We start from the raw sequence: 25685 nt of genomic DNA, 5'->3' as shown, positions 1-25685 counted from the left end.
AACCTTAGATGTATAATACCTGGTCCTAGTGAATGCGGCAATGCATTCTTATTAAAAAAAACTAATTCTGGCTAGAATATACTTTGATAAGCTATATATCATTGGTCCTACTGGTGATCATTTTCAAGGTGTAGAGAATTATAATGGACGAAGTCGCAACTCTGTTGACGATAAAGCAGATGTTGAGTTTGTTAAAGATATAAAAGATTTACCCTCTCCCGGTCAACTACCAAAAGACCTAAAAAACTAATGATATTCGATGATGTTAGAGCCAAAGAACAGGTCATTAATGAATACTTTTGTAGGGGTAGACATAATAATTGTAATATGATATATCTTAATCAAAATCTATTCACAATAGATAGACAGAGTGTTAGAGAGAATTGTAATCTATTTATTTTGTTTGAAAAAAGAGGCAAAGTCCTCATATCTATATATCAAGATTTCTTTAATAATGTTGAACCTAGTTATAACGATTTTGCTAATATATGTACTAAGGTATGAAAAGAGCCTTATAATTACATTGTCATTGATATAACTAAAATTAAAAATATTAATAGTAAACTGAGAATTAATTGGGATCGGAGAGTTTTCTAGTTATTTTTGTTTAATTATAATTTATAACTATACTAATCTGTGATTATGGTGTAAGGGATTCTACATGTCTTCTAAATCTGTTTTTAGTATATTTATGGAGATATGTACATAACCTACAATAGAATTGTTTAAATCTAAACTGAGAGATATGTTTATAAACTTTACACTTTCTACATGTTAGATATTGATCGGGATTATTAAAATGTTCTAGTAATTGATCATGTTTATCTCTATAGGTTATAACTCTATTACATACAAAACATTGATATGGTTTACCCTGACACAAATTACAACTTTGAGCCCAGGACTTATTTTTACGGTCATCACATTTAATACTAAACATTTTTTATTATTTTTTAAGGGAAAATATTATTACAAAATATGTTATGATTATTAGGAGATATGGAACTGTTTAGTCTAAGCCTAGGTCAAAGTCTAGGTCTAAGTGTAAGTTTAGCTGTTAACATAGATGCAAAAAAAAAACTTAATATATTGCCATTAAAGTCTATAGGTCTCGTCTACTCATCTTTAATATGAAACTCTATATATTCTATTCTATCTTTAGTTACATTTTGATATATGATATTAGTTGGTATAATATTTATTAAGTAACCTGGTGGTTAAGTTAGATTAAAAGTAAATAATATATCTGTTTCTTTACCATTACCTTTAGCTCCAGATATAATATTGCAATGAATGTTAGTATTATTGAAACCCATAATATCAGTAATTTTCGGAGATTTATATTTACCTTTTTTAAAAACTATTTTTCTAAATCATAGTAATGAGGCTATTGAGTTTTCTATACCAGAGCTAATTGCACCCTGTTTTATTTCCATTAAACATTTCATCGTATTTTTATCAGGTTCCATTATAACATTACCATCAGTTTCTTCTTTTATTAATTCTGCTATGTCAGTTAACTCATGTGCCCCCGGTGTAATAGTTGAATATAGCAATGGGATTCCTTTAAAATTATAATTAAGTATAGATGTAATGATTGGGCTTGAGGTGGAGATAGGGTTAGGGTTATTGGTAAAGTTAGGGTCATAACTAGGAGCCTGAGGTAAAGCTTCTTCGTCTCCTATAACAGTACTAGCATATAAGAATTGATTATTCCCCTATTCACATCAAACACTGAATTATAAACAGATAATCTAATTAAACCTAATATTGTTGTACTAAGTATAGGTTCACTAAAGTTATACTTTTCTGTTGGTTTTATCATTCTAAAGTTAAGCGTATGTTCGTCTTTAGTTTTAGTTAAAGCATCGTGTATCTTTTGCAGTTCCCATAAGATTAAATTGTCTGTCATTTTTTATCTAATAAAAATGGATTTTAATTTCGATACAGCTTATGGTTATAATAATGTTATACACAAAAGTAAGATTATAAAGTATAAACCAAATAATCTGGCAACAATGAATACAATCAATACTAACATTAACATTATACTCAATAGAGAAGAGAATCATTTAAATTTGCGTGATTCATATCTAGAGATGGAGTTTGTTGTATCAGATGATGCTGCTGGTGTATTTGCTAATAATGCTAATATCAGATTAGTTAATTATGGTATGAAGGCATTGCTTAGTTCAGTTAAGCTTGAAACAAATGGTGGTAGGACTATTGAAAATATAGGTCATTGTCATCCTAATCTATTGATGTATAAGTAATTAACTAGTACTGATGATGAGTATGAGAGTGGTTTCGTTAGAAATCAAGGCAATAGAGATAGTCAACTTAAAGGAGACCATATTGCTGCAGAACGAGGTCATATGTATATGATGATTAAGATGAGTGATCTATTTGGTTTTGTAAATGATCTAGAAAAGATTATATATGGTTTAGGATTTAAAATAAAATTAAAAAGAAATAATAATCATAGAGCTCTATTTAGAGTTAATGCTGGTTCTGATGCAGTTGCTAATGATGTTAATATAGATATCAGAGATATATCGTGGTGTGTGCCTAGTATTGATCCTAGTAATGACAATAGAATTATTGTGCAAAAGGGTTTAAGTAAAAAGAATAAGGTAGATTTTAGTTATTATGAAAGAAAGACATTTTATAAGAATGTACTAACTTCTTGTTTGATCTAGGCATGGAAAATGGTATGGAAAAACCACAATATATAATAGTTGGTTTTGAAAATAATAATGTTAATGAACAAACTCATGATGCAAGCACATTTGTTATAATGAATGTTACTGAATGTTATTGTAAGACTGGTAGTGAGTTTTCTCCTGAGGATAGAATGAACATAAATTATGGTTCTAATAATTATAATGAGGCGTTTAAAGAGATTGTAAGAGATTGTTAGCTTTAATAAAGATTATATTGGGCTACCACATAATATAAAACCGTATATAAATCATAGAACATTCAAAAGTAGTTATAGAATATATGTACTTGATACTAGATATCAAAATAATCAAATAGGTCCACAACCAATACAACTTAATTTTAAATTTAGTGCTGCAGTTGCAGATGGTATATGTCATGCATTAGTATTAACTAGTAAGGTTATTACTGTTATTAGTGATGGTAATAAGGTGGTTGATATAGTCTCGTAGAGACTAATGACCGAAGGTCTATTATATCTGAGGCCTAGTTATAGTCATTGTGATTGTTATCTGCGAAGCAGTTCCTGATAGTCCTTGTTATAATTATGGTGAAACATGGACGAAGCCCCATAGACATTGTTATGGTGAAACATCTGCGAAGCAGGTTTCCTGATGGGCGAAGCCCCATAGCTCTAAACTACTTATTACATGTCTTAACAAAACCCTTAGCATAAATAACATCTAATTTCTTTTTATTCTCTTGAGATAGGCCCTTAGCTTCAAGCTTTGTCTTAGGCGTAGTCTTCAAGCTTCGCTCGTGGGTGGAACCCGTAGTCTTAGGGTTAGGTTTAACAACAAAAGGATTTTACTTTTTAACTTCCGTTATTTTTTATATATAGAAATGAGTCTTTTACAGAAATTTAAAACTAATTCATATTGTGTTGGTGGTAGACATAATAGAAATAAGTCAATGACTGTCAGTGATGCAACAATAGAAGCAGAGGGATTGAAAGATTTCTTTAAAAGTGTTGGTAAAGCTACGGTTAACTTTGGAAAGAAAGTTGCTAATAATCCAATAAGAGCATTAGAAATAGCAAGTAAAATAGGAAGTGCAGCTGCATCTAGAAACCCTACAGCTGCTTTATCAGCCACACCTGATTTAGTTAAATTTGCAACTACTGGTGAAGGTATAAAGGTAGTACAAAAAGGAAGAGGGTTATACTTAGGTACAAAGAAGAGATAATTATGTGATTATGATTTTGATTATATTATGTTTATGATTATGTTTATGACTAGGATTATATTATAGTTATGATTATGATTATGATTATATTTCTATTATATTTATGATTATCGATATATATTAATACTAATATTATTATTACTAAACATACTATTATTACTAAACACTTTTAACTTTAGTTTAAAAAAATACTCAGCTTGTTCTTCTTGTTCCTCTTATAATCCTCATATACCTTAACTAATTCATTATATTCATCATTCTCTATTTTATTATCTTTCATTGATTTAGTATATAGTCTATTAAACTTGTCACTAAACTTTTTACATAAAATATACATTTGTGAATACTTTATAATTTTATTTCTTATTTTAGTTTAAATTGTTTTTGATGATGAACCACAAACAATTGCTGCAGCAAAAGCTGTTGGTATAGAATGAGGTAATCCTATACCTGTTAATGCAACTGATGTTGTTGTTGCAGTTTTTGCTATAGATGATAATACTATTTCTGTTATCTCAGCTATGCTAATATAATTTTTATATCTACTTAACTTCTTATTATAGTTATTAGTTTCAGTTTCATAATAATTTCTAATATCTTTTATAATGTTAATATTGTTGTTAAATTTTTTATTGACTTGAATCTTTTCATTTATGTATTGTTCAATAACGGTTGACAAGTTGGGATATAGTAATCTCTCACTCGGTGCTGTTGGATTGGTCATGGACTCCGTCATAGCTTTGCGTATTTTCATTAGTAAAAAAACTTTCTATTTCTTTCGTTATATCTTCTTGTTTAAAACCATAATGCTTCTCAAGTTTTGCTTGCTCTTTATTATCAACTAACGTACTTCGTAAAAGTATAGCAATTATATATTGTACTATTGTCCTTTTATTCTTTATAAGTGCTTCATCAACGGCAGAATTAGTCTTTTTATTAATTTCTTTAAGTTCTTTCAAACCCTTAGTAAACATATCATCTAGTTGTATGTTAGTGATATTCTGATTAAACTTATTATTATCAAATTCTTGTTTTAATTGATTATATTTAGAGATAGTATCAGCAGCAACTTTATTACAAAATTTAACAGTATTTGTGACTTCATTTGCTGATTTAATAAATCCTTTAATTAGTTCTTCATTAACTTGTGTTTCATTTAATTGTAATATTTTAGAAGTAACTTTATCAAAGTCACCCTTTCTTAGTTCAGTTATGTTTCTACTTAAAATGTCTATTTTATTAGAAGAGGATAATAAGTTATTGTCACAATACTCTTTATTAACAACATCTTTTTTATCTGTATGAGGATGTACATTCGTAATTTTATAGGTATCCTTCATATCAATATTATCATTATCTTCTAAGAATAACCCATGAGCCTTACGTAGTGTTAAGTTGTTCCATTCACCATATGATGTTTCGCTTGGTTAAATCTATTTCTTGTCATTATTTTTATTAAGAAATATATTTAATGATTCTAAAACTTTATTATTAGATTCAAAGTCAAACTTGGATTTTTATAGTTCCTGTTCATAGTATTTACCTTCTATTATCTCTCCATTCATATCTTCTATCTCATAAGTTGGTGGTTGTGTTGTTAAAATCTCATTAACTTTAAACAACTCTCTTTTCCATTTAGAAGGGTATCCCTTAGAGAAGATATTACGTTTATCTGCATTTCTAACATAATCACCAACTTTAAACTTTGGTGTTGCTTTGGTAAATTTAACATAGTATTTAACTTTATCAGGATTATTAGAAGCATCAACAGGTGTCATATTAATTGTTGAATGAATGTTATTGTTATATGTTATGACTGCATCATTTAGTATATTTACCCAATTACCAGCACCATTGGTGAACATTGGTTTATTAATTATGTGTATAATGTTCTATTAAATCTCTCTACAAACAGAGCCTTTAAATCACTATCAGTAGAATACATATTTGTTTCATATTCTATAAGTAAAGATTTAAATGTTTTATTGTAAAACTCACTACCTCTATCCACCCATAACTTTTCTTGTTTTCTACTTTCACCTAATACTATTTTAAACCCATTAGTTATAGAAAAACCAGATTTATTCTTTAATGGAATAGCCTATGCATATTTTGTGAATATATCTATAACTGTTAATATAAATTTATAATTACTATAGTATTTATTTAGAGATTGATTATCAATTAAATCAGCTGACCATGTTTCATCTTTATATAATGGTATTATTCTTTCTCTTCTAAACTTTGTTATTTGAGGACTGAATAATTTTTTAGCTAATAAATGTTGTTGTTGTTTTTCCATCTTTATTCATTTGCCATAGTTAAAAACAAAATTATCTAGTTGCTCTTGATTAATAATATTCAGAGATAACAGTTGCTTATCTATATATATATATATATATATATATATATATATATATATATATATATATATATATCTAGCACTTCATCATATAATCCATCATGACCAGCTTTTGTTTTTAGTATTAATAATTCTAGTCTTTCTATTATACTATTTGGATCTGCGAACAGACTCCGTCTGTGGTTATCCAACGAACTTTGTTCGTGGCAGGCCAAGCAGTTTCCCTGATCGGGAGTGCTATTTAATCCCCTACCATATACATCATCTTTTACCCCTATTATACGTTTTATTGCTCTATGTCTAGCACTTTTCTTATCCCCTTTTCCTAAATCATATCCAATATCAAATAAAAACCTTTTAATTTTGTTTTCATCTTCCTCGATTTCACCATATTTTATATTTGGGTTAGTAAGAAAGTTTATAAACACATCTGAAAATTCATATATATGATCCTTAACTATAAATGCATTTTCTTGATAAATTAGTTTAACACCATTCATTTCAAATTCAGCGATATCTAAATTTCCGAATTTTAACTTTAATTGAGGGTTAGATTGAACTGACATTAAATTAAAAATTTGAGCTGTGTCTTTATCTACTAAAAGTCCTGGTTTATCTCGAGCTTCCTCTACAGCTTTGCCATTGGACTTCATTAAAGCTTCATTAAACTGGAGGCCAGCTTGCTGGATCATCTTAGTTCGTTTATCTAACTCTTGATTTTGCCAATCTATTGCCCTTAATGTTTGTTCACTTAATGCTAGATTGTGTTTACTGTTCGCATTTAAAGTTTTAGTTAAAAGATCAAACAACTCTTGTATTTCACCATAATATTCTTGTTGCTTTAATTTATCTTCAAATCTATTCTGTCTGTTTTGTTTTTCGAGATAGTTTAATTCTATAAGTTCATCTAGCTTAGTCATTTTTTCATATAAAACTATTATACTAAGTATGAATTAGAACTATAATTATAATTAAAATAACTAATTATAATAACTCATTATATAAAATAATAGCTGCTTCTATTAATTTTCTATTGCTATCTATAGTTAATTCTTTAATATCCTTAATCATGAAACCTGCTTGGCTTGCCACAGACGAAGTCTGTTCACAAATCAGTTTATCTACATCCTTATCCTTATCCTTATCCTTATCCTTATCCTTATCATTATCCTTATCCTTATCCTTATCCTTATCCTTGTCCTTATTCTTATCCTTATCCTTATCCTTATATAAATTCTTAATCGGTGAAGCCGCTTCTCGGATGCTGTTTATCAAATCCCTTTTAATTAAATATAGTTCCTTATCATGTGGATAACTTTTCACATTGTTTACATAAAACCTTTTATCATCAAATATATTTAAACTAATCTTACTTGTTTTTGTTGTTGTCATGCTATCCCCAACATTTTGTATTCTGCTTTCATCTACTGTTCTCTGAGTATTATTCATTAATGCATCATAATAATCTATGTGCCTAGCATTATTATGCTTCTTTATTCCTTTTTCTTCAGTGTTTTTGGGATAATTTTGGAAGCTATATGTTTTTGGGGACAATGCTATAAATTCCTCAATAATCCTACTCCCCAGCTCGTGCTTAAACTTGCCGGGGACTTTATTATTAGTTTTTATAGGTATGTCTAGATTACTTAAGTCCATATGCTCATCACTAACTTTACCTTCACTATAACTTAATTCGAAACTGTCCGTATCCATATAGTGAAGTGTTAGATCTTTGAGGGATGGTTGTAGAATATTATAGAATACATCAAACATAAGTAATTTGATAAGTTCGAGTTTTGTCACTCCTACATATACAGGTGAGCTATATTCTATTTTTTCTTTATATATTACATTTGGCTATAATCTCTATATCTAGTCATATTCTTAAATGTTTGTTAACTTTCACTTTTCAATATCTTTTCTTCATCATGCAAGAATTTGCTTTGAAAGAAGAGTAGAGGATTCATGCACATTCTTCCATATAGGGAGTTATTCATTAATTTCCTTACATCCTTTTCTGCTTCAGTTTTAGCTGTTGCTCTTTTTTAGTATTGTTTTGTATATAATCTCTACATATATAATCTTGCTTAAATTTACTTACTCTCTGTATTTTTGTTACTTTTGCTCCCATCTTAACATAGAACTTTAACATCCTATAATGAACCAAATAATCTGTTTTGTTGTTTTGGTCTAAGATTAATTTCTCTGACCTTGCCTTGCCTCCATCTCTTTCTCTGTAACCTAATTCATTATCATTTATCTTACTCTTTTTAGGCATTAGGGCTAACTCTTCTGTTCTCTCTTTACATTCATTAGTATAATCAATATCACAAACTACATAGTAACCATGATAACTATCATCTGGAGTATTCAAAATTGCAACTAGAGTAGTAGTAGTAAATTGGAAGTCCTTATAAGGTAATTTTTGCATCATTGCAAAACCATATAGGTTGTTTGCGTCTATGTACCATATGGACTTACCATCACTGTTATCCTTGAAGCGGCTTTGCCGATTAACATATCTATCACCCATTATTCCACATATACCACCTCTCTTTGCTCCGAAAAATCATCTAACATTTGATTATCTTGTAATGTATCTAATGTAACACCACTTGACATTAACCAACAATCGAAACTATAACCCGGTACACTAAAGTAATGTAGTGGGTTGAGCTTGAATTCTTTCATACTTAATTTGACATATTCATTCATGCAGTAACCTAATATTTCCACATCATTCTGTAAACGCTCAATAGTTAGATCTTTACCAGTTTTATGACTGTTGTCTTTATTAAAGTTATCTACTTCTTCTTGTGTTGGTAATTTATTATGTAGTGAGGATTTGAAGTCTTCTATTTTTAGATTACCTATAAGATTGTCATAGCTAGCTTTGCTACCACTGGTAGTTCCACTACCATACGACTTCGTTGTGGCTCCCAACTCATCTAAACCAAACTATTCATATGGATTTAATGTTTTAGTTTTACATCTGTATATCTTCGCCATTTGATCTAGAGGCATAGCTAAGAAGTTATATTTATCTAAGAATTTGAGACAACCAATGCTAAACATCTTAGACTTACCAGCAGCTAGTGGTATGTTATCTACTTTTCTTTTATCACTATTCTGTTTGAAGAGTTCACTGTATAGTAGGTTGAAGTCATAGCCAGAGCCATTATGGAATATTACTGGAATGAAGTTTTGTTGTTTGTATCTTAGATTACATATTTTACATGCTGGTCCTCTATATTTACCAGTTTCATGACAATGATCTTTTACTTAATTAATACATGTTTTGCTGCAGATATGACAAGTGTTATTAGTTTCTTGATATAATTTATCTTCTTCTGTGAATATCATCTTTTCATTATGTTTGAAATTATTCTCTGTTTCTATTTCTAATAGATCTCTAGCAAATCTTTTTATGCAGCCTAGACCGAAGTAGTGCTTGAAGTTACCTTGCCAGGTGTAATCCACAGCTATTGGAATATTTTCAGCTATTACATATTTACAATCCTTAGTTGAGACTTCAACAATGCAACATTCTATATCAGCAGTTATAATATTTTTTATATTCTGACGTTTGTGTTCATTTATAAAAGTAATATGTTTTTTCTTAGGACAAACAATCCCTGGTTTGAATGTGTTAGAATATCAACCAAACTATAGTCATAAACTTAGTGAGAATTAGAAAGAAAGTTTGACTTACCAGATTAGAAAGACAAGCAATATGACTTTGATCAAAGAAATTATATAAATGAATCATCAAGAAATCATCAAGAATCAATATTCGGTTCAAATTGGTGAATCTAGATAACTATTATTAGAGTTAGATTAATTGATGTAAAATCATTCCAGCATGTATTAAATGATGATGATATTTCCGGAAGTGTGAATGAATTCTTAGAAAAGTGCAAATGCATTCCATTTATGGTTCCCATTGCGACTGATTTGCAGAAGCAAACCATATTGAGTAACCCTTGCGACCCCCACTATAAATCACGGTGCTAAGATTAGTTTTGTATCTTGACTTTTTCACACTGATAATGGGTATATATACAGCTGATCTTTGAGTCCTTTTTCATCACCAAATTCAAATCACCATCTTGAACTAATAATCAGATCTCTCCTGTAAACCTCTAAATTCTTCTGTAAAATATCATTTTGTTATTCTCTCATTTTTGAGAAATTAATTCTTTTACCTAGTTAAAAACGCCTTTTTATTCCGCTTGCGAAAGTCCATAACTCAACAGAATGAGTTTTTACATTCGTGTTTATCATATTTAATTTGTGAGTTAAGACAATAGGTACAACTATCGCAATAATAATATTTAATGTTATTTCTATTTGGGCGATCTAACAGGGTTTCTAGATTTTTTATTAGGGCACAGTGTTCTATTTGTCCATTACTCCAAACTAGTATTCTTACATCTTTTCTATCTTTGTTAAAATCATCCACTTGTTTAAACAATTCTACTTTACTTCCACCACAGGGGGTGTATAACCAATTATTGATATTGTATAATTTCCGTATTCCTAAAATATAGCCGAAGTCATCTTCATGTTGTTGTCTTGGTTCAATTAGTTTATCTACATATTTACTTTCTCGAGTTGCATTACCTATGACCGTGTTGCATGGTGCATGGCAGGATGTAGCCAAGCAGTAATAGTTAGTTGTAAGCAGTTGTATTTGGAATTGCGTATATTTAATATTGATTTAGAGTTTTTGAGATCGCAAGGTAAATCTATATAACTACCAATAGATGCTTTAGTTGGTTCAATGTTTAACTGAATACTTCTTATTCCGAGAAACTCAAAGTCATAGCCATAACCTTCATATATTTCCTTTTTGAAATCTAGCCATTGTTTGAAGTCACCGTAATCATATATTGCATTATTAATAATATAGTCGGTGTTGAAGAATATTTTTGTAATTTTAACTTCTTCTTTGGTTCTCTTCTTGTACTCACACTCGGCTGTGATCTTATATTTAAACTTTTCTGAACTGGTAAGAGTTTTTAATTTCTTCTAAAGAGTAATTAGTTGCTTCATCTATATCTTCAATATAATTCCCACCTTTATCTGTAATATAAAACTCTCCCATTTTCTGACTGGAGTTTATATCGAAGTCTTCTGTGTTTTCTAGATACTCACGATTATGACTATATGAGTGAGTATTTAGAGCTATTTAATTCCTAAATTCTTCATGACATTCTTTACATTCATATCCGTGAAATGGCTCCGCCGATCTTATTTTAGAGTAGATGTTGTTTTCGCTTTTGGCTTTAGTTTTAATAATATAATCCTCTTCATCCGAATTATACACCCTCTCCGAGATTTCTTCTTCTTCAGACTCAAACATTTTCTCCAATAGTTCCTTATGTTTGAGATCGCATGATTGATGCCTGTATAAACCCTTCTTTGATTGAACGGATAGATTACAGACATCGCAGAAGTTTATGACACTAGTATTATTTGATTGAGACATGATGTATTTATTTAGGGAAATAATCAAAAACCCATTTTTCGAAAAATGAAAATGAAATGCAATAAGTGTATAAATAAACCTGGGAAAGAATGTTGTAATAATTGTAAAGAATTAGAAAATTCTTGTTATGTATGTAAAAATACGGTTAAAGTGAAAGATTATATAGAACATTTGGGATATCAGTATTCTGATCCTGATCAGTATCTAACATGTAGTATGTGTAATATTTATAAACATATATCTTTATATAGATTTAGAAATCGGAAATGTAGACTATGTATTTATCTACATAGATATAGATATGGTCATACTAGAAATCAATTCAGAGAGCATGTTTATAAGTATAATATTCAAGAAGCTAATTCTTCTTCTTTTAATTTATCTGTCATGTAGTTTTTTGGGTTTTATTGAAATATCTGCGAACGAGCTCTGCTCGTGGTAATCCAAGCAGGTTGGTATGCCACGGACGGAGTCCGTTCCCTGATATTTTAGATTTAGACTTTTTTTCTTATTTAATACCAGATTTAGAATAAATAAAGAGGCTGGTTTTTTATTCAAGTTACACTGAAAAACATTAATCACTGTGTTTCCAACGATCTCAGTGCTTTTTGAATATAAACCCATCACAGTGTGTCCCATATACAGTCTCACAGTAGGGATCATCCTTGTAAAGAACTGTGAATTTGGTTTTTTTTATCTCACTTAGTTTCATAGTAATTCACATCAAAGTCGGGGGACGTTCGCTGGAGTTAGTGAGGAAGGAAGCCCAAACCTTCCGTTTGCTAAAGCAACTTAACTAGACTCGATGATTTAACCACTACACCAAGTGAGACAGAAAGTTTTAGTTTTAGATTGATTAAATATTGATTAGGGGATATATGAAAATTTTTATTATTTTAATATTTCTTTCAACTTTTGTTCAAGTTTTGTTTTTTGTTCAAGTTTTTTCGCAACTTTGTTTACGTGCTTGTTACACGGTCTCACTAGTTTTATACTAGTATCTGGGGACGTCCACTGGAGTCAGTGGGGATAGAACCCAATTTATCCGTCTAATAACGATTAATTGCCAGCTTAACTCGACACTAGTGGTTTGCACCAAGTGAGACAAGAAATGATAGATTTAAAATATAAAAGAAGTGAATATAGAGAGAATGTATAGTAGTGGATAAAACAAGGAAATCAACAAGTAATAAAATTTGGCCCCATTCTACATGCGCGATTAGCGTTTGGAGAACAGGCCAAATTTTACTGGTGGTTGATTTCCTTGTTTTATCCACTACTCAAATGAACCAATAAATGATCATTTGCATTTCGGTTTTCCTGCTGTTCAATTGCGTCAAAAATTTATGGTACCTATTGCAATTGTTTCCCATTACAGCGCTTTACTATGTACATATTGGCAGTGTTAGGGATATTGGACTCTAAACACCAAAATTGGACTCTAATCACTAAAATTCACCTTGATATGAGAGGAACTAAATGCTCAATTGCGTTTTTTTTTTCAGTAAATTTTGGCCGATCGATATATTCATCGTAGAGAGTTGTCAGTTGTATCATTAGAAAGCGTAGAAAATAGAATTTCAAAAATCTCTTTTTTCTTTTTGTTGATCTCACGGAGTTATCGAGAAGTTTTGTGTTCATTTGACTAATTTCCGTTGTTTTTGTTCGTATTTGCCTTATTTTGGCTCAATTGTTTTTATTAGTTTTGCTTAAACGCATGTTAAAATTGTTATAGGTATTATTGGTTTTATTTTTAAAGACAGAAGAGTTGAAATATCTTGCTAACAATTTGGCTGAATTTTTCAAAAAAAAAATGGCCTTTTTTAATCAAAAATGCACTCTGAGTAAATTTGACTGAACTAAAAAAACCTATAAACTGCTGAAAAATCCTTCTCAGATTCCGAAGGATTTGCTGCCCTTCTTCTTGTTTATTTCAAAATGTGTCCCAATTTCATCATTGATTTTTGATATCTTGACTTTTCTGGTCAAATTATATATATTTCGCTAACAAATGGAACTATTACATTGTTTTTAAGTATTTAAAGAAAAATGAAGGTTAGTTTCAATCGAAGCGTAGGTTTTCATAATATGAAACCAATCAAAATCTATAAGCCAATCAAAATCTAAATTCAAGTTAGACCGGAAGGAATTCAAGTTATTGGTCGATTATTGAAAACGCAATTATTTACGTGCAATTGAGGCCCAATCAACATATACTGTGCATATTTAGTTAGAAGACCCCTGTTTCAATGGTTTTAACACTGTTGTCGCGTTTGTTTGTTTTTGTGAAACTTAGAGTTCTATATTTGTTGATATTTTGTAGCCTTATGGCTAAGCCTAACCAATGAAAAGATCGATTGGAGTCAGGGAGCTAATATTTGATCTCTTTAATGCTTTTAATTAAACGCTTATTGTTTTTGTCGTTCAAAAGTATTTATTAAAAAAGGTTGAATTTTCTTTCCAGTGAACTGAAGTTTAGTCGGCACTGCGTTTTATGATTTAAGAAATAGTTTGTTTGGCTTCGATCTTTCCGATCTTTCATTTTTTTGGTTCTTATATGTTTTTCCATTTTTGAAGTTCTCTTTTTAGCGACGTCACCTTGTGGGGCTTAAGGGCTTTGAGGGAAAGCGTTATTTAAAATATTAGAGGTTATTAATGAACTATTTGTTGTTTCTAGCGGCTTCTTTACGATTTTCTTCTTGAAATTTTTATTCTTAACTATATTTGTTGTGATATTTGTAGTCGTACGGTATATTTCGTATTGAAACTTCCATCAAAGAATTTCTATGGAGGAGTAAAATCTGTTTTATAGATTTAAGTCCACTGATAGTGGTTTTCATCACTTTGAATAAAAAATTTTCAATATTATTACTTACTTTTCGAATTTCTTCCGAGTTTTACTCTTATTTTGTCAATTTGAGGCTTAGTGTAATTGGTGATAGATCACAGCTTGTTTTCAATTTACAAATAATTAAATTTCAGTCCACAAAGCGGTTTAATACTTAAGTTAATGGTTTTCTGGCTATGGTTCTACTAGTTTTCATGAAAATATTGCGATTTTCGAATTTTTGGTCATAATGAGTTTCAATTTTATTCCCTATTACTTTAACACGCTTAAGACAAGTCTCACTAGTACTGAAAGACCACCGCCCAATAACACTTCAGTAATTTTGAATTGGTTAATAGAGCTTATAGCTTTAATAGTTGGGACACAAAGTTTTTGGCTTTTTTTGTATTGTTTTGTTATTGTTGACAGTATTTGTCGTCCTTTTATTGGTCGTATGAATTACTCTGGATAATGAAAGATCTCAACAGCTACCTTGGGAGCTAAAGATGGGCTTGTTTAATGTCTTCAGTTGATAGCTAACTGTTTTCATGACTACGCAATCAAGTGGTTTTTTTTTCAAAAAATGTATCTCCACTTCTTTTAAATTTTTTTTCTCTACTTTCTACAAAATCTCATTAACGACAGCTCCGAAATCTATATCATTTTAGTAAAGTAGAAGAAAAATCAATTAGTTTGGGTTTAATGTGAACTTGTAAACTGTTTTCATAGATAAAAATTTTGATCGTAAAAATTGTTTCTTTTTGTTATTTGGTTGTTGTTTTTCTTGCCTCGTATTGTTTTTAGTGGTATATCTCATGGTCACTCTAAAGCAACAAAATTTACGCCGTTTAAAGATTCGAGATTTAAACAAATTTTTACTCAAGTAAACCTTTTTTTTTGAGAAACAAAAACATTTCGAAGAAGTTTTAAAATCAAATTAATCGCCTTAATCCCGATGTCGACCGTATTTTCTACTCCTATCGCATACGAGCAGCACTCTAATTTCACATATATGGTAATATTATTTTGATTAAATTTCCTCGCCTCTTGATATTGCCAATATCTACATAGCAATGGATAGTATTGCCACGGTTTTTCGTGCGGAGTGTACGCAGTGAAACGAAATTTGATACAACTTGACGAGACATGTATATTCTTTAAATCTCTCGAAGAACCTGAAACATCTTGCCAAGAACTTGAATCACGATCATTTCACGCTAAATCTTGATAAACTCTTGGTTTGATACTATGAAGACAAAACAAGAAAAATGCTTGACAGTTTTTTACAAAATCCTGACAAATCTTGATAACATTCCATTTATCAAATTTGTTTGATCTATCTCGTCCCAAGAAATGAAAACAGAATTCTACTATGAACAAAAGTACAAAACCAGGGTAAAGCGGATTAGTAGCAATTTTCAGCCTCTAAGACAATTCATCTACTTATAATAAAAAAATTAATCCAAAAAAAATCAAGGGGCGTATCAAAGTGTTCCAAAATTTATGATGTTTTTTCTGCTTCACTTTCATTGAGTTTCGTTCCGAGTCAGTGATACAGAGTTATTTTTTAACTCACGTTCATAATTCCCCCACCGGCGATCACAAGCCTTGAATGAAAAAGGAGCAGGAAAACAGATATACTATACTGGGAAAAATCTCAATGTCACCTTTTCAATTTGACTACCAAAATTGAGAAAACTTTGACTTCAGAAATTGAGAAAACTGAGAATATTAGCGAAATTGAGAAAACTTTTTACTCCGGTCCCAAGAAAAATGAGGAGTGAAAAACATAAATACTATACTGGGAAAAAACTCATTGTCAAAGTTTTTTTTGTACGGAGCCTTATCAGTATTCCTACTCATATTTGTAACTCCACCACTGCTGGTCCCACGCCAATAATGAAAAAAGAGAAGGGAAAAGAGAAATGTTATACTGGAAAAATTTTTAAAAAAACAATTTTTCAATTTGACTTCCCAAATTAAGAAAGTTTCCAGACTAACTTTTCTTTTTCTGCTCAATGTCAGAGTTTTTTTAAAACGCTTCCAAAGTCAATCGTTGATTTGAATGGAGAAAAACTTTTCCGACTCTCCTTGCCTATTCTTGTTATTTCTTGTTTAATTTTAGTTTTACTTGAAGAATCTTGTTATGATCATGGTCATTCTTTCTTGTTTATCTTAATAATATCTTATTTCTTGAATTTTTTGCAAAGAACTTACGAGTTCCTACATATCTTGACTTTTTCTCGCCAATAATCTTACCAAGATCTTACCGAGATTTTTCAACTTATATCATCATGCTTCTTATCAAGATGTTTCAAGCTTCTTTTCACTGGGTAGCGTTTCCCATACACGTCAAAAGATCAGAAAAGATTTATAAACTCATGTGACAGAGGTTAAAGGTCAAAGTTCAAATTTAAAACTTGACGAATTTCTGATGAAATTAATATAAATTGAAAAAGAGTTGGCATTGAATTAACTACATAGATTCTCAATTGCATGTTTTGGCATCTTCGGAACGTTTAATTTTTTCCGAGAGCGCACCGTCTAATCGTGCATGAAAACTCTTAGATCACTAACAATCATTGCATCATCATTTCAGGATCACACTTTTAAACCAAGGCTGACTTCGTTCTTTGAAAGCACCGTCTATTGCGTCACAATTTGATCTAATAAGTCGTGGACAGTTTAGCCTAATAAGGTAATATTTCATGCATTGGTATGATAATTTACACAGATATTTCCTTCCATTTAGGGAATGATTAGGAACAAGATTAGCAGCTAGTCAAATTCTACACGGACTGAAAGAAGTAATTTGAGATGATAGGTTTATGGTGGAGAAGGAACAAGGTTGTCTTGTGTGACTCAAATTAAAAGAGAGGGGAAGAGAAGGTCCTTAATAATTGCATCGAGATATGCAACCTCTGATGGTTAATATAAAATGATTTTTATTTCAATTCAAGGGAAAATTTTACTCCGAATTAATTATTTGTCCATATAAACAACCCCGCTCGAACTTTATCGGTTGAATAGAAAGATGCAGGACGGTGAAGCTCATCTTATGAGAATCTTGGAAGATCTTGCAAGATAATTGTGCTCATTTATAAAAAAGCAGGCTTGCATGACAACGTTTCGCAGCACAGAATGTTCCCAAATTCGTATGTTGAATACAAGCAATGCATTATATTCCTGTGGTGTTAATAATAATGCAAAAAAATCTTCTTTTATGCAGAAAATTTTGCTTAAACGGGAGACTGAAAGGAAAAGGTCAAGTTTTTTTCAGAAATTTGACCTGGAACTGAAAACAATCTTTGAATTCTATGCTTGAGGCCAATATTATATTCACTCTTCGTATGAACGGTTAAAGATTATTTCTAATATAGTTGATGTCATGCTTATTTCATAACTGACAGATTGCTAGGAGAATAGATGCGATAGCTTTGTAGACCTGAGCTCTCAAAAGTAATGAGAAAAAACGAGGACAAAAAAATCAGTTTTCTGTTTACTAATTGCTGGGTTAATATATTTTAGTTTTGAAGATCTATGTGTTGCTTCTATTAGCCACCTTCCCTTAGCTCAACATATACTCAGTTTCAGTTGACCATATCGAGTTCAATTAAAGAAAACAAAATCATTTGGAAAAAGAGGAAAACCACTAAAGACAATGAAGTCAGTCACGCGCAAACAAGCATTTAATCTCACAAATGATACAATTTACTGCACTTCACGTACGCAGTTCAGTAAAAAAAATGACGATTGAATAAAGGAACAAAAACGTAGATTTGCTATGGGAGTAAAATCATATGGTTGTAACCGAAATATTGACAACAAAATCAATAATGAAAAAAGTCCTCTTTATCAGTTTTGTTAGAGTCAGTTTGAAAAACCTAACAGACTCCGAGATGATTTCGTTTGAAAGTGTACAACAGTCTACTGGGCTTTACACTTTTTCACTTTTATTGAAATGAGTTTATCCCAATCAAAATGAGCGGCAAATAAATCTTCAGAAAAAGTGGTTTCGTTAGAGAGTCTGTAAAGTGACACCAATTTTTGGATGCTTCTTAAGTGGACACTTTAGCCTAAAAAAGTAATATTTCATGCATTGGCATGAGAATTTAGACAGATATTTCCTTCCATTTAGGTATTGATTAGGAACATGATTAGCAGCTAGTCAAATTCTACATGGGCTGAAAGAAGTAATTTGAGATGAAGGAACAAGGTTTGTCTTGTGTGACTCAAATTGAAAGAGAGGGGAAGAGAAGGTCCTTAATAATTGCATCGAGATATGCAACCTCTGATGGTTAATATAAATTGGTTTTTGTTTCAATTCAAGTGAAAATTTTACTTCGAATTAATTATTTTTCCATATAAACAACCGCACTCGAACTTTATCGATCGAATTGAAAGATGCAGGACGGTGAAGCTCATCTTGTGAGAATCGTGGAAGGCCTTGCAAGATAATTGTGCTCATTTATAAAAAAGCAGGCTTGCATGACAACGTTTCGCAGCACCGAATGTTCCCAAATTCGTATATTGAATACATGCACTGCATTATATTCCTGCGGTGTTAAGAATAATGCAAAAAACCTTCTTATATGCAGAAATTTTTGCTGAAGCGGAAGACTGAGAGGAAAAAATCAAATTTTTTTCAGAAATTTGACCTGGAACTGACCTGTTTTTGAATTTTGACCTGTTTTTGACCTGTTTTTGAATTTTAAGCCTGAGCCCAATATTATATTCACTCTTCGTATGAACGGTTAAAGAATATTTCTAATATAGTTGATATCCTACTTATTTCATAACTGACAGATTGCTAGGATAATAATGCGATAGCTTCGTAGACCTGAGCTCTCAAAAGTAATGACAAAAAATGAGGACAAAGAAATCTTTCAGTTTTTTTTTGCTAATTGCTGGGCTAATATATTTTAGTTTTGAAGATCTATGTGTTGCTTCTATTAACCGCCTTCCCTCAGCTCAACATATACTCAGTTTCAGTAGACCATATCGACTTCAATTAAAGAAAACAAAATCATTTAGAAAAAGAGGAAAGTAACTAATGACAGTGAGGTCAGTCACGCGCGAACAAGCATTTAATCACACAAATGATACAATTTACTGCATTTCTTATCATTTAAGAGAAATGTCGACTGAATAAAGAACAAAAACCTTGATTTGCTATGGGCGTAAAATCATATGGTTGTGTCAGAAATATTGACAACGAAATCAATAATGAAGTAATCCTCTTCATCAATTTTGTTTAATTCAGTTTGAAAAACTTAACAGACTCCGAGATGATTTCGTTTGAAAGTGTACAACAGTCTACTGGGCTTTGCACTTTTTCACTCTTACTGGAGTGATTTTATCGCAACCAAATTGAGCGGCAAATAAATCTCCAGAAAAAGTGTGGTTTCCTTATAGAGTCTCAACAGTGAAACCAATTTTCGGATGCTTTTTAAGTAACAGCACAAAGAGGGCCCATTTCTGATAACACTTTCTGTTTTATACACTTCTGCTTTTCAAAGAACTGTTTATTGATATCGTTTTGCCTTCGTTAACAGAGCTGACTATTTGAGTTTTCTCAAAAAAAAACGTTTTTAACTGGATTCTCCTACTTTGAGACGAGTTTTTCGTTTGAAAGAACAAACACCTACTTAAATAGCAAATAACTTAGAGAAATATTAAGTATGGGCGTCTCCAATCTTCTCTAAACAACTAAAGCGAATTGTGAGATTCTAGAAAAATTTTACTGTGTTTTCTTTGTAAGGAAAATTTTTGATTGAAAAATTAAAAAATTTTCGAAATAATCAATAGCAAACTTACGAAAAATAGTCCCAGTAAACCAAATTAACAAAAGTTTTTAAAAACTGTTTGAGGGCATCCGTATCAATTCACGTTCAGGTTTCAATTTGAATTTTTTGCTATTGTGATTAGCAACAAAAACCTGACCAAAAAACTCTAAAACCGTTAACTAATTTGATGAGAAACATTAGCTGCATTAGGAGAAAATAATTTTGAGCTGCATTTGCTACTAGAAACAAAAATGGTTCAGAAGAAATTCAACATTTTTTCTTTGAAGAAATTTCGGATGACTTTTTTATGTTTTCTCTTCAATTTGAGCCGGATTGTGAAGTTAAATATTGATAATCCCACATTTTGATAACCCCACCAGTGTCAAATTTTGGTGTCAAATTTTGAAATAAGTAACTTCCAAATTTCTTCATGGACCTCAACTATTTTACGATAACGTTTTGGAAAATTTGCGCTCCTCAAGGTGCTGTTTATTTGGCAGAATTCAAAAAAATGTTCATCAAAAATGTAGGAAAATGGTTTGAAAAAATTATTCACACTTTTTCTGTATTGATCGTTTCTCTTTATCGATCTTAATGATAAAAAAGCCAAAATAATTCGAATTAAGATTTTTGTGTAATAATTTGTGTTAAATTGTGTAAAATCTCGATATTTTCGGGTATCTTAATGTAGTAACAATCACATTTTACAGTTTCCAAAACTTGAATCTTAAGTCTTGCTAAGTGGGAGAAGAATTTGAAAAAAATTGAAAAATTTTGTAAAATCATGAGTGGCATGGTTTGCCTCGTTTTGCAAGCAAACTGAAAAGAAAAAAAAGCTGCATTGACAACAATTTTATGGAATATACACTTAGTAACTGCAATTGGGTGAAAGTATGAATCGACGAAAGGCGTTAAAAAACTATTTCATTTTGCTAGAGGGTCTCCATAGTGGATTCAAGTCAAGTATAACAGCATTGGACACTATTTTTTGGTAAGTTCCACTGTTTTTCATACTTTACGAAGTGTCTGCGGAACTTGTTTTGCCAAATTTTAACAAACTATGAATATGAATTTTCTCGATAAACATTCTTTTCTGGATTTTGAAACTTTTGGTAGTGGTTTCTTGCCAATTTTATCAGACATTTTCAAACCTGAAGTGTTTATAAAACATACAAAACGTATGTTAAGGCTCATTTTCAGGTGAGTGAAGAGAATGGATAAACAGCAATATGGTTGCAAAGATAACACAAAAAAAACTAGAGTTGGCAAACTGAACAAAATTTCAGCGAAAACTTAGAAAAACAGTTACGTATGATAACTCTTTAAAGACACATTTAAGGTGTTTTCACATAAATTCGACCTATTCATTCAAGAAGCGCTACAAAGTCTACAAACATTTGTTTTGATACTGAAAAAATTTTTTGATGTTTTTGTCAAAATTGTTAAGAAATACTGTTAAAAGTGTTCGATAATAACTCGAATATTTAAGAAAAGTATGGTAGTTCAGCGCGATGCTCATTGAGGGTTATGGAAACTGCCCATTTTTGTCTGGGACGCCCTCAATAAAATCCATATTTGTCTGAGCAGTAAAAATAAAATAATGTTTTTACAATTGTTCTCAATAACTGTGTGTATCAAAAACCACCAACTATAAGAAAAATTCAAATGAGTCAAACCATATAATTTCAGATGTAACCAAAAAGAGATATTTATTTAAAAATAGGCAAAAAAGGCCCGAAAAAGGCGGCAAAATGTGTTGAAAATAGCCGCAAATTTGTTGAAAATGTACGAAAATTAGTCAAAAATGGTAGAATGTCTATGTCTGAGAAATTTTGTCAAAAAAAAGTTTAAAAATCTATTTGCAGTGAAATTTTAAAAGTCAAAAAATTTCAAAGATATCAAATTTTATAGTCAAAGTAGCGCCCGATACAATTTAAAAGTCGTCAAAACAACAAAAAAGTGGAGCAATAATAATGTTCTCATTTTTTCAAAAAAAAGTGCTTACAATAAAAAAAAGTTACATCACCAGTATAAATTAAACTTGTACAGGACCTTTTCGAGGATTTCTGCTCTTCAAGGTTCCCATAGAGCCCAAAATCAATTAACAACATAATAACAACAACTATATAAAATAAATTTTCTGGATACATTTTGGGAAACAGTTAAAATTTTCACCACATGACTGGACATGCAATCTGCCACAACCTCATTATTACTTATGATATGAATTTAAAGAAACGCCTAATTGATGGAAAAAGTACAATTTATCCATCCCGAACTAATTCTATACTTTATTTACAGAATAAGCATACAAAACGCAGTTTCACATCCATCCATAACAAATTGACGCTGTTTTAAATTCAAGGCAATCAAGAAAGTTTTATAACAATAAAATGGGTTGCGAAAGTCCTAAAAGATAAGCTTCAGAAATAAAAATGTGCTGAAAGCTGTTACCCTCTAATTTTTGTTAGTGTTTTAATTCAAAAATTGCAAACTTGTAATGAGTTCTTGGTACGCACAGTCGTAATGAGTTTAAACCTATTTGGTGGTTTTTCATCAGTTTTCCATTACAAATTTTGTACACATCTGCTTACTTAGCTCTCTGTAGCAGTAATCAATTCGGTATCAGTAGGCAGTGCTGTTTAATGAAAGATTTCCAACCCTTGAAAACCTGAGTCAATTAAATACGCGCCGTCTTAAAAACAGCTGGATAATTTAGGCCCGATCAGAAGAAACACGATAAATCCATGCAATGGTTTTTGCGATTTTCATATTTATGCATATTTTCATTTTTATGTCAGACAAAACATAAAAATTGTTTTTCATCAATTTGACTAAATTTACGTAAATTTACACAAAGGAGTAGTTTTCTCAAACATCCGATCAGAGGTCTGGGATTCTCGTTTTTTGCCGATCCAATTTTTCCTAATGCGAAAAATCAAAAAATTGCGACATAAAACGAAAGAAAAACAACGCTATGTGTGATTGTTTTTGATGGATAGCGTAACGCCTCGGATTTCACAGTACGGTTATTTTCATTGTTTACGACTGAACAACACAAAAATATTAGAAAATCATTGTGAGCAACCCTTCTTGCCTTAATTACTGAATTACAATGATATTTGTTCAAATTTATCCTCATTCAGTTCTATGGAGCGGTGAACAAAGCTTTGCTTTAAAAGAGAGAAAAGATTTCCCCGACACTAGTTGATTGAGAACGGTTATCTTGCAAGATCTTGAAAGAATCTTGCAAGAATCTTGCAACACTATGCATCATCTTGCAAGATCTTCGCAAGACTCTTCCCAGATTCTTGCAAAATTCTTGCAAGACTTTGCAAGATAACCGTCCGTTTTAGGAAGTGGCAAATGATAAAACAAATGGCAAATAAATATACAAGCGAAAACGGAGAAAACAAAATTCGCTTTTTAGATTTTGTAGCAAACAGTGTCTGATCATAAGAAAACTAAGAACTCCAGTCGGCTTCATTTTGCCAATACTGCAATCAATGAGTTTCTTCATTACTCAAAGTGTAGCAAACCGACAGAAAAAAAGTTAACCAACGTTTCTCAAGACTTCAGAACTGTTTGCCAATTTCGTGCTGTTCGTTTGTGGCTCTCAGGTTGCCGCAAAGATACTTTTGCAACTGGATAATTTTTTCGCTAATTGAAAGACTTAGGCAGAAGTGTAAAATCATTCCGTTGTTCTTAACGTAAGTATTTTGAAAAGTATCTTGCATTTTTGCAAACATTATCCTTGATTTTAAACTTTTGACAAAAAAACCGCTTCTATATTTTTATCTAGACCATAGAAGGTTTTAGGCACATGGTCTTAAAATTAAGAAATTAAAATTCTATAATTTGACAACAGTTTTGATGTGACGTGTAAAAAAGTTTAGGTAACAGTTTTGAAACATAAATTTGATGGAAAGTATTTGCGGTTGTCGGCTGGCGTTTATTTTGTAAACAAAATGCAAGTACGGAGACTTGAAAAGAACTGAAGTGTACTGATGTTCAAGAACGAATCACAATATGTTTTTTGTCGATTTTGCGTACCTTTAGTTGCGTTTTATTTCAATGTTTTAAAAATCAAAAAATTAAAATTAATAGGTAGTTTATATTTTTGCATGAACACTTGTCTTGACTTCTTTATGCTGATTGCAACAAAAACAAATAAAAATCTAAAGTCTTTTAAGTGAAGTGCTCATTTTTCTTCTTTCTATCTCCAGAATTTACAGAAATTTTTCGGTACTTCCTGCAGCCAAAAACAATTTAATTTTTCTTCTTAAAAACTGATTTTAAAAAGAAGCCGTCTCGAAAAAACTGATTAAACGAATCTGCTTTAGCCGACAGAAAATCCAGAGATAGCATGCATCGGATGCTGTAATTTTGTGAATTCAAATATAGTGACAATCTGTTTCACGCATTGAGCCATGCTTAGTAGGCTATTTCACTTGGTTAATTTTCCGGGTTCAAGCATAACCGCAAAATTATTAGAATTTTTTGAAATTAAAATATTGATTCCAGAAAAAATCAAAACATAGTTTACAACGATCGTTGTTCATTGCAAACGATATTTGGTCAGGAAGAAAGACGCAGTGATTAGAATATCAGATACAACTTTTTAGAAGGAAACAATAAGAGCATTTCAGGATATTTTTTTTGAAACATGTAATTACATTACTCAGAATATAACTCTAAGGTTAGATATGCTTTAAAATGTTAAATAAATTAATCAGCATTTTTATTAATATAATAATCTTCAAATTGTGGCTGTTCGTTCTTATAGGTAAAAATAGGATCTGAAGGCTCCTATTTGTCTATTAACGGGTACTTCTTGTGCTGATCGGACGGCTAGAATAGATTCAAACAATCTACTTGAGGGAGGTAAATTATGACTTACTTCGTCCGAACTGCATTTGCTCACAGTGTGATAACTTAATCTCCTCCCACTTGCCGGCCTCGGCTGTGCTTTCTTTATAGTGCGTCTTCGATTCTTGTCACCTCCACTTCCGCCCCCAGCGAGACTCGAACCTGCGTACATCTGCGTCCTGCTTGAGTAGTGGTGGTGAGGTGCACCTGATGACGTAGATGCTATGTGAGTGCTGCTGCCTGATTGGTGGAAATGAGGAGGTGTGTGAGAGTGGTGGGAGTGGGAATGTGTGTGGGAGGAAGACGAGTGGCAATAGCGGTGCTCCTCCGATTCGGAGCCGAGTTTTGATTGGTCAACGACATGGCGGTGAGACCCTGTAAAAAGACATGTAATGAAGATAATGATACCCCCAAAAATTTTGATAGAAGATTTTCTGATCCCTC

At 31.2% G+C, this 25685-nt stretch overlaps 1 protein-coding gene across 1 annotated transcript in view; it reads right to left on the bottom strand.

Annotated features, from left to right (window-relative positions):
• Positions 1-25685, bottom strand: part of LOC142349150 (uncharacterized) — a 107667-nt gene that overhangs the window by 4467 nt on the left and 77515 nt on the right. Inside the window, exon 24 of the mRNA XM_075400564.1 lies at positions 25273-25616. Within this exon, the coding sequence (XP_075256679.1) occupies positions 25273-25616 (344 nt within the window). The remainder of the gene's footprint in view (positions 1-25272; positions 25617-25685) is intronic.

The sequence above is a fragment of the Convolutriloba macropyga genome, chromosome 11 (assembly GCF_964194025.1).
Source record: "Convolutriloba macropyga chromosome 11, txConMacr16.3, whole genome shotgun sequence".
NCBI lineage: Eukaryota > Metazoa > Xenacoelomorpha > Acoela > Convolutidae > Convolutriloba > Convolutriloba macropyga.
Note: the sequence above shows the minus strand (reverse complement) of the source record. Positions and strands in the feature narration are given on the sequence as shown.